The sequence below is a fragment of the Porites lutea genome, chromosome 10 (genome assembly GCF_958299795.1).
Source record: "Porites lutea chromosome 10, jaPorLute2.1, whole genome shotgun sequence".
Classification (NCBI taxonomy): domain Eukaryota; kingdom Metazoa; phylum Cnidaria; class Anthozoa; order Scleractinia; family Poritidae; genus Porites; species Porites lutea.
The window spans coordinates 26,298,592-26,314,982 of record NC_133210.1 but is presented as its reverse complement, the minus strand read 5'-3'; the positions used below and the strand labels follow the sequence as shown (position 1 = coordinate 26,314,982).

General features: G+C 38.4%; 1 protein-coding gene and 1 pseudogene across 1 annotated transcript in view; both read left to right on the top strand.

Annotated features, from left to right (window-relative positions):
* Positions 1-4,917, top strand: part of LOC140949718 (uncharacterized) — a 7,149-nt gene extending 2,232 nt beyond the window's left edge. The window contains exons 3-4 of the mRNA XM_073398856.1: positions 660-755; positions 3,113-4,917. Coding sequence (XP_073254957.1) covers positions 660-755; positions 3,113-4,917 — 1,901 coding nt within the window. The remainder of the gene's footprint in view (positions 1-659; positions 756-3,112) is intronic.
* Positions 4,918-5,704: 787 nt separating this feature from the next.
* Positions 5,705-14,850, top strand: LOC140949717 (uncharacterized; annotated as a pseudogene).
* Positions 14,851-16,391: the final 1,541 nt, after the last annotated feature.

Sequence of the window (16,391 nt, the reverse complement as noted above, 5' to 3'; positions counted from 1 at the left end):
ATGCCCATCCCCTCCAACCCCCTCTCAGGGTACATTTGAGCTAGAGAACGTTTCAAAAAGCGACGTCAACTGACCAAGAAGAAAACAAGTCTACACGTAAAAGAGGAAGTTTTGGGTTTAAAGCTGTAAAGCTGTTTTTTTTTTTTCGTTTTTTACGTAGTACTGAAACCAGTGGGGATGACTCAGTTGAAAGCCCTTTAACAGCCTTATGAAAGAAATCAATACTGTGAAGAAGAAAAAATCTATCCACGCTGATCAGGAAATTGAGTCAACTAACTCCAGAGATATTAGTATTTAAAATCTGCACTGATATAAATTGAACTGAGAGTAGGAATTGCAAGTATGCTTTGGAAGATGTGAGTAAATGGCCCTTGTTTATGTTAACGTTAGCTAAGTTAAACAGGGGCTATTTAAGCACTTATTTACATTAAGCACTTATTAAATTCTCGGCAGTTTTTTGGCGTTGAGGACGAGTGCGATCACCAAATGACGTAAAAAGAAAGGTTGAAAAGAACCTGAACAATAGCCACATCACAGCTTAATAGGTAACCAACAACAGTTTCTGGAGCAGGAGAAACACACAAAGCTCTTTCTACTCTACAGATTTCAATTTTACTTAAGTCAGCCTTTCTCAATGTAACTCTTTTACCAAATTGTAGCGGAAGTTTCTAAAGTGGCAGTGAACAAAGAACAACAAGAGGTAGATTGTTTGTGTGCTCGATGCTTAGAGGACCAGCTGTCAAGGACCTCTACTGGTGAGTAACAACTTGTAAGCTGTAAAAAAAAAAAGTCGTTTAAGTCACAAGATAATAGAGGAGGCTAGTAGAAGAAGGTCTGCAAGCTGAGTAGTCTTTGCGTAATGAGCCGTTCTTACCAGTTATGCAAATATCCACTGCGTGGGAGACTAACAATTATGAGTGACAGCTGCTATTCATATAGATAGATAGACAGATAGATTGATAGATAGATAGATAGATAGATAGATAGATAGATAGATAGATAGATAGATAGATAGATAGATAGATAGATAGTTTTAATAATTACTCACTTCCAAGGCTGAATTGCATGAACATACCAAGATAGTATAATAACTAGTACTAACAATTATAACTATAAATATGATCATATAATAACCACTAACTCATAACTCATATAACAGTTATTCACTGAAGTGGAGGTGGCTAGTGGTGGTATTTACCGAGGCCGCGTTAGCGGCGAGTTAAATTCCCACCACTAGCCACCGACACTGAGGTGAATAACTGTTTTAGTATATACTAAAACAGTGAGATAATTGAGCACAAAAATGATGATTTGTAACTCATTTACTGTTGCCAACGACTACAAATTTGGCGCGCAATGACAGAGGCCGCGGTCGGTGCCTTTTCTTGCTGACAAATAAAACTTTTGAACGCATTTGTTTAGCTCTTGCGGGGAAATTTCTTCAAAACGAGGTGTGAGTTCTTTGTGTATTTAAAATCATTCTGTAAAAAAAAAACGATTGAATTTAGTTTTAAGTTTATTTACGAACAAAGTCAACTAAATAAAGTAATGCAAGGCTTAAGTTTAATTTGCACTTGTAAACAAAAAACGTTTTTACCGGTTTTATCGATAAATTCAAGTCAAAAAGACAAAGTTGAAAAAGTCAAAAAGACAAAGTGTATTTCGGGAACAGCTTGCTTGAGTAGTTGTGAAAATTCTTTGTTTGTTACGGCAGCAAACCGGGAAGGCATTTTGCTCGCAACTTACGCGTCGCTCACTCGGAGGACTGGATTTGAATCGATGAATAGTGCAGGATATTCACTGATTGAGTAGCCAATCACAGCGCGCGAAAAACACTATCCACTGTTTTAGTATATACTAAATGTAAATATTTGCAGTATATACAATAAAATTACAGATGATCGCCGTAAACACTTTCAATAAAGCTACGTGCAAGAGTTGTACTGCTTAGACATAGATTGGATAAAGGTATTCAGTCTTCTCCTTATCAGGTGGTAACCGGTAAAATTTACAACCTGAAGCAACACTTCTTATCGCCTGGAACGGCTTGAAGGTTTACTTAAGTTAAATAAGTAGTTTGAAGAAATACGTAAGTTGTGATCCGATCCAATCAAGGAAATGAATGAATATATAGTGGAAAAGTACTAAAGTATACACAGCTTTTCTTACTGTGGGCCACGCATTTTGGAAATAGAACATTGGAGACAGAGTAAAATTATTGGCATCAAACGTTTTAAATTGTTGTCTAAAGATAACAACGGCCGATTTGTGTAAAATAGGTGTTACAATGAATTACGTTGCAAAAAGCTTAGCTCCTCCTAGAGTGGAGCCATCTCTCTCACTCCACCACAGCCCCCCCCCCCCCCTTCCCCATCTCAGGGTACATTTGAGCTAGAGAACGTTTCAAAAAGCGATACACTCAAAAGAGGAAGTTTTGGGTTTAAAGCGGTAAAGCTGTTTTTTTTTTTCGTTTTTCACGTAGTACTGAAACCAGTGCGGATGACTCCGTTGAAAGCCCTTTAACATACTTATGAAAGAAATCAATACTCTGAAGAAGAAAAAATCTATTCACGCTGATCAGGAAATTAAGTCAATTTACTCCACAGATATTAGTATTAAAAACCCGCACTGATATAAATTGAACTGAGAGCAGGAATTGCAAGTGTGCTTTGGAAGATGTGAGTAAATAGCCCTTGTTTATGTTAACGTTAGCTAAGTTAAACAGGGGCTATTTAAGCACTTATTTACATTAAGCACTTATTTAAATTTTCGGCAGTTTTTTGGTATTGAGGACGAGTGCGATCACCAAATGACGTAAAAAGAAAGGTTGAAAAGAACCTGAACAATAGCCACATCACAGCTTAATAGGTAACCAACAATAGTTTCTGCAGCAGGAGAAACACACAAAGCTCTTTCTTCTCTACAGATTTGAATTTTACTTAAGTTGACACGCCTTTCGTCCCTCATGGTAATAAAGTCGTTGTTATAAGTTGGCCTCCGATGGCCGTTTGTTGCCGGGAATTACTTATAATGACTGCCTTTTTTAAATTTGCCTGATTCCTTTTTTTTTTTTTAATCTGCTTGTTTTATTCTATCTGCTTGTTAATTTCAGAGTTGAGAACAGGTGCAGTCACTTCTCAGGAAGATTTCACTGAAGGCACCACCAGATTTCCAACTGGCATCTTGCTGCCAACCGTAGGTATTGAACGTCAGCTGAAGGAAGTTGTAACAAAAACTATCGAATTTGAAGCTAAGCATAGAGAATGTGTGCGTGTATTACCATACTCGGACGGTGGTCATTCGAAGGTTCACTTTTATGTGTCAAGCCAATTTTTTAGTGGTAACTCTGGTGTACCACAAAAATTAAAAGCTGCCGCTCAGGAATGCTTCAGAGGGATAGAAGTGGAACTGCAATGGTTTGATCTGATCAATGACGCTGCCAAAATATTAAATGTTGCTCCTGTCGAGTGCTCGTCTGGGAAGCCGAAAAGATTGAGTGAATCTCAAGTTGATGACATCAATGTAACAATAAGGAAAAATCTTCATGTTCTTGTCAGACATCGCAACATCACCGCTGTTCAAGCCTCGTTGAAAATCACAAAGTCTAAGCAGACGACGCAGCCTTGTATTACAATTTATGTTCTTCGCAAAGGCTTCATCCCTGATGGAGAGTTTCCTTTGCCACTCATACTTGGTGCTTACCCTGTTGATGTTGTGGATGGATTTTGGCTCAGAATGAGCCCACCTAAGAAACCCTGGACCCCCAATGAGGCTCAGAAGCAGGGCAATGTCCTTCGTCTAGGAGCAAGCATTGGCGTAAAAGAATTCGACGAAATAAATAATAAAGAAGCATCTGGATCTTTGGGTGCCATCGTGGAAACCCACGGAAAGTTTTATGCCCTGTCTTGTAACCATGTGATGAAAGGCCCGCCTGGAACAGAGATATTTCACCCTGGACTGAGTGACTATTTCAACTATCTATATTATCACTTAGAGCAATATAGAATCGCTCTCAGGAACATCATCAAAAGCGAAAGTCTTGATACCCTAGAAACCACGTTAAAATTTAACGTCCTTGAAACAGAGTCACAATTGTCAGAGAAATTTCAAAAATTGAAATCAATTAAAGAAGAACATTTTGACCCAGACAGAAAGACCGAAACTGAAACGGATAGAGAGGCCCTTGAAAAAACTTTGGAGGACGGTTTTTCGAGGAAACCCAGAGTAATTGGAAGGAAAGTTGCTGGTGTCTCCAAAAATGTGGATTGGACCGATGGCAAACAGTATTTTATCGATGCTGCTATTGCTGAGTTGAGTGAAGATGAAGTAAGAGAGTTGAAGAAATATCAGAGCCCACCAGTGATTGGAACAAGATATATATCGAGCGGTGAATGCAGTCAACGTTTTAAAGCCCAAGGAGAGCTATGTAAGAGTGGGCGAACCACTGGTTTCACGTGCGACGGCCGCCACGAAAATCCCTCAGAAGTATTTTTTAAATCGCCCATGTATGAGGTTAGTGCTCAAGATAACCAGTTGGTCAACGCGTTGAAGAAAGTTGCACTCTGTGGTAATTGTGTGAGAAGGTCACGTGTTGAAGGACGCCTGCAGCCGTCTGATAAATGTGATTCCTGTAGCGTAGACATCCAAGTTCTTATTGATTCGCTTTGGATGAAGAACTGCTTAATGATCGATCGTATAGGCGAGTCAAAGAGAGAGACATATTTTACAGCGTCAGGAGATTCGGGATCACTGCTTTTTGAGATTGATAAAAATGACAAACTTCTAGGTTTTGGCATTATATTTGGCCTGCTTGAGAATAATCTTTTCCGTGTTGCGACAGCCTCACCGTTGCACGTTGCTCTTGACACATTGTCCACAGACCTACCAGGCAAATTAAGACTGCTTGTAAACAAATAATGCCTGAAGGTGTAATAGGAATTTCTGAGGGTGCTAGCTTCGCAAATCCTTCAGAAAGTGAGGAATTTCCCAAATTACTTAGTTGGTTATCTATCCCTGGAAGTCCCTGACGGTAGTCTGCTACACAGCCGTTATAGATCGTTTTCACTGTCACGCAACAAAAACATAAATTGAAGACGTGGTGTTAAAATTAGCGGAGGCCCTAGATGTATCGGTGGAACCAAAGGATATCGAAATATGTCACAAGCTGAACAGGAAGGGTAACAAACCAATTATTGTAAAATTTATAAGCCACAAGGTCAAAACAAATCTATACAGGGCTAGGGCTAAGCTAAAAAATGTCAGAGTTTCTAACATCTTCCCGCAGTGCTCGTCGTCAACTCTAGTGCAAGCCGACAGAATTTTTTTAAACGAGAATCTTACCTCGTACAGGAAAAAAATAATGAATCGGGCAAACGAGATGCGGAGAAATGATGAATTGTTGAGTGTCTGGTCAATGGATGGATCAATATATGTCAAGACCTCTCCGCAGGGTAAGCCGGTCAGAATTAACGAGCTGGAAGACTTAGATTATCTTTAAATGTCCAATCGTCTGGCCAAGGAAGACAAAAACTGTAACTTACATTTGGGACAGGAACAAAAAAACGCAAAGTTCGGAGAAGAAGAAGGGAAACGCTCAAAAACTACTTTAATTTACGTTTTGTATAATTTTAGTTTTGTTTGCTTCTTTTTTTTTTTATTTATTTGCATATATATTCTTCTTGTTTTTTTTTTGTTTTTTATTGTAATGCAAGAGAAAGCAAAATACGATATACTTTCTCTAAACGTAAGGGGAATAAGAGATCAAGCCAAACGGAGGAGCATTTTTCTATATCTCAAAGATCATAACTCAAAAATTTATTTCTTGCAAGAAACTTACTCTCAACCAGAAGATGAAATTATTTGGAAAAACGAATGGGGAGGTGAAATATTTTTCTCTCACGGATCCAGGCATAGTAAAGGTGTTTGCATTCTTTTACACCCTACGGTACAAAATAAGATCGATTACTCATTCAGTGACAAGGCTGGAAGAATCGTGCTAATTACTTGTGTTCTGAATTCTCTAAAATTATCACTGGTGAATATTTATGCCCCGAATAGCCAAAGTGAACAATTAGATTTCTTACAAAACTTAAACAATTGCCTTATCGACAAGTCAGAAATTTCCACGCTTATTGTAGGAGGCGACTGGAATTGCACACTATCAAAGATAGATAAAATTGGTGGCACAATTTGGAAACCAACAAATTATCGAAACCTGATTTTGACAACTATGGACGCTTTCGATCTCGTAGATATTCAAAGATTACGTCACCCGAGGCTACGTAAATACTCTTATGAATCAAAAGTGTTAAAAATGGAAACCAGAGCGGCAACCATTGCTTATAGTAAAAAGAAAGCTAAAGCGACCACTAATAGAGAATTGGAAATTAGGAGACAGCTCGAAATTCTGGACCGCAATATTTGCGACAACTTTAACTCTCCCAATATCGCGCACATCCTAAATGAATATGAAGATCTCAAAATGGAACTCCAATCTATTTACGAGGAGAAAGGGAGGGCAGCTATTTTTAGATCGAAATGTCGCTGGGTCGAAAAGGGCGAACGTCCAACAAAGTACTTTTTCAATCTGGAGAAAAGAAACTACAACAGGAAAACCATCACTGAACTGCGAACAGAAAGTGAAACAGTAACAAACAACGAGTCTCAGATATTAGAAGCTATCGAAAACTATTATAGCGAATTGTACGCATCAGCAAATAATTCACAGGAAAATAATGTTGATGAATTCACCGAACATTTAAAAATTCCAAAACTATCAGATGCAGACAGAGATAGAATAGAAGGTCCATTATCTTATGAAGAATGCAAAAAAGCTTTAGACACTTTTCAAAACAACAAAGCTCCAGGAGAAGATGGTTTCACGGTTGAATTTTATATGTTTTTTTTCGATCTGCTAGGACACGATCTTGTTGCTAGTTTCAATGAGGCCTATGATGCAAATGAACTCACCATTTCACAACGAAGAGGCGTTATTACTTTAATTCCCAAAGAAGATGGCTCGCTACTAGAACTTTCAAACTGGAGACCGGTAACACTGCTAAATGTTGATTGCAAGATAGCAACTAAGGCAATAGCAAGGAGAATAGAACCATTATTACCAAATCTAGTGCACACTGATCAAACCGGTTTTATCAAAGGAAGATATATCGGGGAAAATATTAGGCTAATAATCGACATAATGGAACATACGAAGTCAGAAAGCATACCTGGCATTCTAGTATCTCTAGATTTTCGGAAAGCTTTTGATTCTCTAGAATGGTCGTTCATGATGAAAGCACTGGATATATTCAATTTCGGAACAAGTATAAAAAGATGGATCAGTACATTCTATACAAAAATTGAGAGCGCGGCGATAAACAATGGTTTCATGACCAACTGGTTTAGACCGTCAAGAGGAGTGCGACAGGGGTGTCCCCTTTCTCCGTACTTATTTGTGCTTTCCACGGAGATATTATCCAGCAAAATCAGACAAGAACCAAGTATAACAGGAATCAAAATATTCGGGCACGAAATCAAATTGAGCCAATTCGCAGACGACACAAACCTTTTCTGTGCAGATTTGATCTCCGTTGAAAATGCTTTGAAAACGGTGGGAGATTTTGGGAGGCTAGCGGGTCTCAAGTTAAACATAAAGAAATCGAAAGCAATTTGGTTGGGAAAATGGGAAAAAAACAAAAGTTATCCTTTACAACTAAAATGGTTACATAGTCCGGTTCGCCTCTTAGGAATTCATGTCTCTTATGATGAGAAGGGTAACAATGAATTGAACTTTAATCTGAAAATACGAAAACTTCAAACAAAGCTGGATATGTGTATACTTCAGTGAATTAAAAACTCTGTACAGCTTTGATCAAGCACAAAATATAATTCTATTCAACAACAAAGAAATACTTGTTGACAGTAAAACCTTTTTTATCAGGGAATGGTTTAAAAAAGGTATCCTGTCAATACAAGATCTCTTACACAATACCGGTCAACCAATGACCTACCAGGAATTTACGAATAAGTATTCCTGTAAAACTAACTTCCTTCAATACTATCAAGTTATTAGCGCTATCCCAAAACACCTATTAGCCAAAGCAAAATCAACGAAGCCAATTAATAAAGAGTTATATTCTGATAATAATCTTAGTCTACAATTAAATGAATCGATAACTCTATATCTGAACAAAATCAAGACTAGCGACTTCTATACGTTATTATGCACAAAAATCCACACAACAGGTCATTCTGGGCCACAGAGATGGAGCAAAGATCTTTCCTTGGATGAAAATAAATGGGAAAAAATATTCACCTCCCTAAAAACCGTCTGTAGAGAGACCAAATTAAAGGAATTTCAATATAAATTAATCCACCGAATTGTAGTCACCAAAAAGGAACTTTACCGCTATGGAATCAAGGAAGATGATGAATGTATATATTGTGGTGACAAAGACTCTATTAATCATACTTTTAGAGATTGTCATTTCGTCAAGAATTTCATTCAACAGGTTATCAACTGGTTCAATATAGAAAACAAGATCAATTTCAACCCATCTAGCGAAGAAAGACTGTTCGGCATCCTCTCGGACTTACATGAAAAGGTACTAGTAAGGAAATTCAATTATACCATGTTGTTTATGAGATACTACATCTACGCCAACAAACTACACAACAAACCAATTCTCCTCCAAGACTTCGTTGGTAAAATGATAATTAAATACAGAATTGAAAAGCTATAAAATAGACATGAAAAATAACTCCTCTGACCTACTAACTATTTTTTTTTTTTTTTTTTTTTTTTTTTTTGTGTGTGTGTGTGTGTTTGTGTGGGTGTGTGTGTGCGTGTGATGTACTAGAATTGTAAGTAGTGTAACCATTGTAATTATTAGTAGTACGAGCATCGTATGGATGGTATTGTCAGTATAGCCAATATTGTAAATAGTGCAAGTATAGTGAATATTGTTAGTAGTATTTAGTTTCAGTAGTGTTTAGTACTGTAAACATTTAATATATGTCTGTAAGGCAAAAAATAAATAAATATAAAAAAATAAAAAAAAATATAAAAAAATAAAAATGCCTTGCTAGTACAGGAAAAAAAAAAAAAATAAAAAAAAAAAATAAATTGAAAACCGTCAAGTGGAAGAAGCCAACAAAATGAAATGTTATGAAAGACTAATATGTAAACAATTTGTCCAAGTCTCAGGTCTTTGTGGCCCACAGTTTCTGAGTTATTTGCCGAAACGTTTCACGCACCTTTGTAGAGCTTTGTATGGAGACGCCATATTAGTGCACCGTTTTGGTGCACCAACTGGCCACCAGAAATCAACAAAAACATCTGGAGCTCACTTTTTCTATAAAAGCCCTTTCTTCTCACTCGAGAACTAGTATACGTACGCATAAACATATTCTCTAATACTTGAAATGGTTATACTGCTGAAAATCAAGAGCAGAGACTTTTTTTCAACGAGACAGCATTCCTATTTTAGTGTCACGCACTGTGAAAGCTCGGAAGTTCAAATTGCTCTATTTTCGAAATGAAACATACTACGGAAATGGAAACTTGTACGAAGATTTATTTTCTGTTTGTCTTCAACCTAGTGTAAATAAGAATTCTTAAAACCTCGCTATTTTGACTTTACAATTTGATGACGTCACTGTGAAAGCCATCAATATGTGTTGTCACGCAGCACATTCATAGTGCACTATTTGGCCTTGTAGCTTAAAGAACGAAGTGTATTGCATGTGAAGTGTGCTTTTATTATTATTCACTTTTTTTCACTCTGTTAAATGTTGGTAAAACTGGGTACGAATCGACTTGGGTACGAAACTACCAGTTAGTACCTGGGTTGCTTTACATGTAAAGACTAGAGTCCTGATTAAAGCAAAAGCAGTCTTATAAATGTCTATTCTAAGTATCAAGCGTTTCTGTGCGGAGAGGGGGAAGAGAGAAGCGAAAAAGGGAGAGAGCGAAAGGAGAGAAACAACTGACACAGACGCTTTTACTGGAGCCTTCCACCTCCACACAGCATGATTCAATATCTTCCAATCAAAATCACTACCGATCATTAGGTTGTAAGCTTCACGTGTCACATAGTCTAGTGCGAGAAATCTCGCTTGTCTGAATCTCTACTTTGCCTAGTCCCAAGGCCTCATAATTGGGCGCGGCCAAAGCGGTCACGTGGTCCACGCAAAAATGGGATGCCTAGACTTGCCTGCGTAGCAAGCGTTTCCGTTTTGGTTTCGGAGCAACGGAAAGACCGAGGAACGAGAATTTCAATGTTAAAAATACACCGCTAAAGGACACAGATGGGAAGGGAAAGATCAAAAGAATGCCTAGTTTTCTTTTCGTGGAGAAAGGAAGGCTTTTGTTTACAAAATTGTCCTTTCGAGGAATTCGAAATCCACGAAAGTTTCAACACGGCCGATCGGAGCGCTTGGCCTGTTTTGAAACGCAACCAAGCAGCTAAGAATTTTCACGTACATTTTGTGCTCTAAAGTCAAGAAAATAACGTTTTTAAATGGAAATTTATATATTTGTAAATATTTCAAATTAGATGTTTAGCGCCCTGATTTGAGATTTGTGGTGTATAATCTTTGCCATGAGCTCATGTGCCATGTTCATTTTAATTTTTCATATTTCACTCCCCAGGGAAGGCTATTTTTCGCAGAAAAAGGAAACCTAAAACTTTCGGATTCAAAATTGTCATGGAAAGAGGAAGCCGAAAAATTCTCACTTTCGTTTAACGGTAAATTGCATCTAAAATTTTCGGGAAAATCATACTGAAGCCCTTGTAATTTCGAAAAGGCTCAAGTTGCCCTAGGATGACCGAACAGATACAAATTTCATAGCGTGCCTTAGAATGCATTTTTACAGATCTAAAAGTACTCTAGGTAGCCTCAAAAGTGTTTTTAACGTATTTAAGGGTAAATCGTCGTTGGGTACCCCTGAATAATAGTAACTTGAACGTATGAAGACCTGTTTCGTTTTGTAACCAATGCCTTAAAAATGGCTCTTGTCTTTTAAGAGGCAATAGCTTTTAAAACATCAGAAATGAAGAAATGTCGGAGTTAAAGACTGTTTCACTGAGTAGAATTGCACGTGAAAACCTCGTGAATTATGTTGATGCAACCATCTACCACAATGATAAAAATCCCGGTATTTCGTAACTATTCGGTATTCGATGAGTCAATTCAAACTCCGAGGAAGCCTTAGAGTTTCCTTCTAATCAACGTTTGGTGAGTAGAGATTTATTTTACTTTAACAATTTGTTTAGTCTGCTACACAGCCGTTTTTAGTGTCGTCACGCAACGCTGCGTGACGACACTTAAAACGGCTGTGTAGCAGTCTACAATATTTGTTTAACTTGCACTAGATGTAACAGGGAAAGACAGGGAAAAGTGAATATATAACATGATGATCGACTCAGCTGAGCGTTTCGCGTTTTCATTTATGTATCGCAATACCCAATTTCGCACAAAAATCCAGTCTACATTTAGGACGAAAAAGGTAGATTCATCACTCTTGGTAAGGTTACACTGAAGCATTAAAGTTACACTGAAGCATTCAAAATAGCTCACGCACGTTTAATTATAACGTGCCTATGTTATTGGTCAGGTTTGTAAGCGCCCAATTTGTCACGATTTAGATCTGCCAACATTTCAAAAACAACGTCAGTGAAGTTCCAGGTGTGATTACATACGGGAGTAATTTATAGATAAAAATCGAAATCCATAAAAATCTTCAGCAATCAAGTGATTTTTATTGATTGTTAACGGGAAACAATGAAATCGCTTCAAATCGAAGGGATGTCTGAAATTCAGGCTAGGAACTCTTTATCTTACAGGCTGTATTTCTCGTGATGCCCTCTTGCGAGAACTGAATGTAATTAAACCGAACCGTTTTTGTTATTATGTACAAAATAAGGGGTTTTAGATCTAGAGAGAAACTTGTGTGTGCAATAGTTTTCACATTTCTCATATTTGTCAATCAGTTGTTACTCGTGGATGTGTTTTCTCAGCTGTGCTATCTAACTTATACCAAAAAAAACAACAATGGCGCACTTCTGTTATAAATCATTAAAATCATGAAAAATCGATAATATCGATTTGACACAGCAATTTAGTTCATCGATTTTCACCGATTTCCCTATCAATCGATTAGAATCACCTGATTGCCACCGATTTTTATCGATAGCGATTTTTATCTATTGACTACGCCGGGTTTACTAGTGGAGGCTGGTGTTGTTTGTCATAAAACTAACGTGAAACAGCTTTACTTCTCAAAACAGTAAAACGCATGCTCTATTTAGGAAATGTTTTGTTGCGTTACGTTCTGATTTATAATCTAGAAGTATATTTCAATTTTCACTTAACATTTCTTCAACTAAATGTGAGGAAAATGTTCACTGTGCAGTACCCCCGGCTATTCTTCGTGCTCCCGATAACTCGAACTCCCTATAACTCGAACTTTCTTCGACTTCCCCAGCTAAGGTTCCAGTTATCGAGAGTCGATTGTACATCACAAGTACATTGAAATGACATATAGGCTTATTGAAAACTTGAAACGCAAAAGAGGTTATTTTTAGAGTTTTATACAATGTTTTTTTAAACTTTTCCTCTCTTTTCAGACCTACGCGCACGTTCGAGGGAGAGAGATGCTTCTGTTGCTACCGAGGGTCCACTGACAAAAAGTGGCAAACCAGACATGCGTTTCAAAGTTAACAAAGAAGCTTATGGCCAGTCATATTTCCAGAAGAGCACGAAAGCCTGTCACAGAAAAAGGGAGCGACCACTGACAAAAAGTGGCAAACCAGACATGCGTTTCAAAGTTAAAAAAGAAGCTTATGGCCAGCCATCTTTCCAGAAGAGCACGAAAGACTCTCACAGTGAAAGCGAGCGTCCACTGACAAAAAGTTGCAAACCAGACATGCGTTTCAAGGTTAACAAAGAAGCTTATGGCCAGCCATCTTTCCAGAAGAGCACGAAAGACTCTCACAGTGAAAGCGAGCGACCACTGACAAAAAGTTGCAAACCAGACATGCGTTTCAAAGTTAACAAAGAAGCTTATGGCCAGTCATATTTCCAGAAGAGCACGAAAGCCTGTCACAGAGGAAGCGAGCGACCACTGACAAAAAGTGGCAAACCAGACATGCGTTTCAAAGTTAACAAAGAAGCTTATGGCCAGTCATATTTCCAGAAGAGCACGAAAGCCTGTCACAGAGGAAGCGAGCGACCACTGACAAAAAGTGGCAAACCAGACATGCGTTTCAAGGTTAAAAAAGAAGCTTATGGCCAGCCATCTTTCCAGAAGAGCACGAAAGACTCTCACAGTGAAAGCGAGCGTCCACTGACAAAAAGTTGCAAACCAGACATGCGTTTCAAGGTTAACAAAGAAGCTTATGGCCAGCCATCTTTCCAGAAGGGCACGAAAGACTCTCACAGTGAAAGCGAGCGACCACTGAAAAAAAGTGGCAAACCAGACATGCGTTTCAAAGTTAACAAACAAGCTTATGGCCAGTCATCTTTCCAGAAGAGCTACAGCTTCAGATCGTCTTCTAGTTGAAGTATTTTTGATGAATCCAGTGCGTGGGAGAGAGATGCTTCTGTTACTACCGAGGGTTCACTGACAAAAAATGGCAAACCAGACATGCGTTTTAAGGTTAACAAAGAAGCTTATGGCCAGTCATCTTTCCAGAAGGGCACGAACAAGAACACCGTCAACCTTGAACACTGCTTTGCCGCTAGGCAACGGAACAACTCCATTGAAAGGAGATGGTACACCAGACATGGGCTTTGCGGTCAACATACCAGCGAGAAAACCTGCATCTCCTGCACAGACCAGCCGCTCTGCAGTGACGTCATCCTCTTGCGAAGGGCCACTGAAGAAGGATGGGACACCAGACATGAGGTTTGCTTCCAACAAGCAATCCGCTTCCTCAATGTCGTCACTGCCATCGTACAGCAGTGCATGTGGTCCAATTAAGAAAGATGGTACACCAGATATGAGATCTGCAGCAAACAAGTCATCCTATGATGATGCATCGTCATCAGGGTATTGGCCTGGTGGTTCATTCTACAGCGCTGGGTTATTGGCCAGTCTCGCATCTCCTGGTCCGCGTAAGAGCGACGCTACTCCAGACATGAGATATGCTGCAAACAGATCTTTATATGCGAGTCCATACTCTTACGGTGGATCAAACTACAGCTCCGGATCGTCTTCTATTGATGGCATACCAGATATGAGATATGCAGCAAACAAGCCATGCTATGATGGTCCATCGTCCTCAGGATATTGGTCTGGTGGTTCATTCTACAGCGCTGGGTTGTTGGCCAGTCTCGCATCTCCTGGTCCGCTTAAGAGCGACGGTACTCCAGACATGAGATATGCTGCAAACAGGTCTTTATATGCGGGTCCATACTCTTACGGAGGATCAACGTACAGCTCCGGATTCGTGTCTTTTAGTGAAAGTACTTTTGATGGATCCAGTTCGTGTGGACCACTGAAAAGTGATGGTACTCCGGACATGAGGTATGCTGTAAACAAGTCTTTATATGGTAATTCGTCGTCGTATGGCGGATCAACCTACAGCTCCGGATTCGCGTCTTCTAGTGAAAGTAGTTTTGATGGATCCACTTCATATGGACCACTGAAAAGTGATGGTACTCCGGACATGAGGTATGCTGTAAACAAGTCTTTATATGGTAGTTCGTAGTTCGTCCTTGTATGGGGGATCGACCTACAGGTCCGGATCGTCTTCTAGTGAAAGTAGTTTTGATGGATCCAGCTCGTGGGGACCACTGAAAAAGGATGGTACTCTGGACACGAGGTTTAAAGCCAACAGACGCTAGTATCTTCGTAATTTAATTACCTAAGTACCTAAGTACAGTACCTAACTCTTTCACTTCGTGGTACAAGTCGTAGATTACGTTGTGTTGAATCCTATTCCATTCCAGAATGGACATAAAAACTGTTACCTTTTGTTTTTGTGTTTGTACTTACCAACTTTTTATATATTTTGTAACGACGGTACGTTATTTCCTCCTGTTTTTAAGTCAAGGTGATGCTGTATAGTTTTTTCCACCCGTCTTTTAGCCTGGCCGTGGAGTCGCACTTGAGTTATGGAACTGAGACTGACATCAACCATCAGGGGCACCCAACGACTGTTTTCTGTCAAATATCTGTTCGGAGAAGCAAAAATTGCCTAGAATTTTCTATAGCTTAAGGAAGGCTAAAAATTTCTAGATGAACGTTCTATTCATGTACAATTTTCGAAGCTTATCTCATAAATTCCCTACCCTTTTTTGAAGTTAAATTTTTTACATTTTACTCCCCAGGTTAAGCAATTTTTCGTACAGAAAGGAAACCTAAAATGTTTGGAGTCGAAAATGCGATGCAGAGAGGAATAAAAAAACTCTCACTTTCGTAAAACGTTAGATTGCAGCTAAAATTTTTGTGAAAGTAATACAGAAGCCCTTGTAATTTCGAAAAGACTCAAGTTGCCCTAAGATGACGGAACAGATATAATTTTTTTTTAGCGCTACTTAGGGTACATTTTTGGAGATCTAAAAGTACTCTGGATAGCCTAAAAAGTGTTTTCAAAGGAGGAAACCGTCGTTGGGTGCCCCTGAACTATTTTAACAAACAAACTGTCACAGTGCGATGGATAGTTATGTTCTAAAATTGCCCCTGTTATTGTTATTTCGAGTCATGATCTTGTATACGAGAAGGTTAAATTGGTAAATAGTTATAAATGCACGGATAGAATCTAATAACCGCTAAAAATTGATTTTAAAAACGGAATGCATCAGGAAATTGAGTAATTTCAATTTTTAGTGGACAAAACCTTGTACCAGAATAATTTAAACAATATCGCATTCTTTTTTACATTTTTCAAGGGCTATAGATATAGTTAGTTATCTGTAATAACACCAAAGACTATTTCTCATGGGAGCCCGAGAAAATAAATGTCAAATTTTTACAAGGATTGTGAAAACACAGGTAAAATTCTGAAAATTTCATTTGTATGGTGTCATTTTGTGAAATTTGGAATTTATTTTCTGGCACTCTCATGAGAAATTTTCTTTGGTGTTATTACAGATAACTTAAATTACATCTAAATAGCCCTTGAAAAATGTAAAAAAAAATGCGATATTGTTAAATTATTCTGGTACAAGGGTTTTGTCCACTCTTCTATTCTCTCTACTGCCATCTGGGAAAAAAACTGTCGCTCAAAAAAAGGCATTAAACAGTGCCTAGGAGGTCTGAAATTCAGTCACAACACAAAGAAAAACAAGAGGACGCTAAAGGTAAGCTTGCAGATTTTGCTAATTTAGTGAGCAAAGAATATTTCTCATACAACGTCTTATAATTTTCTTGCTGTATAAATAGT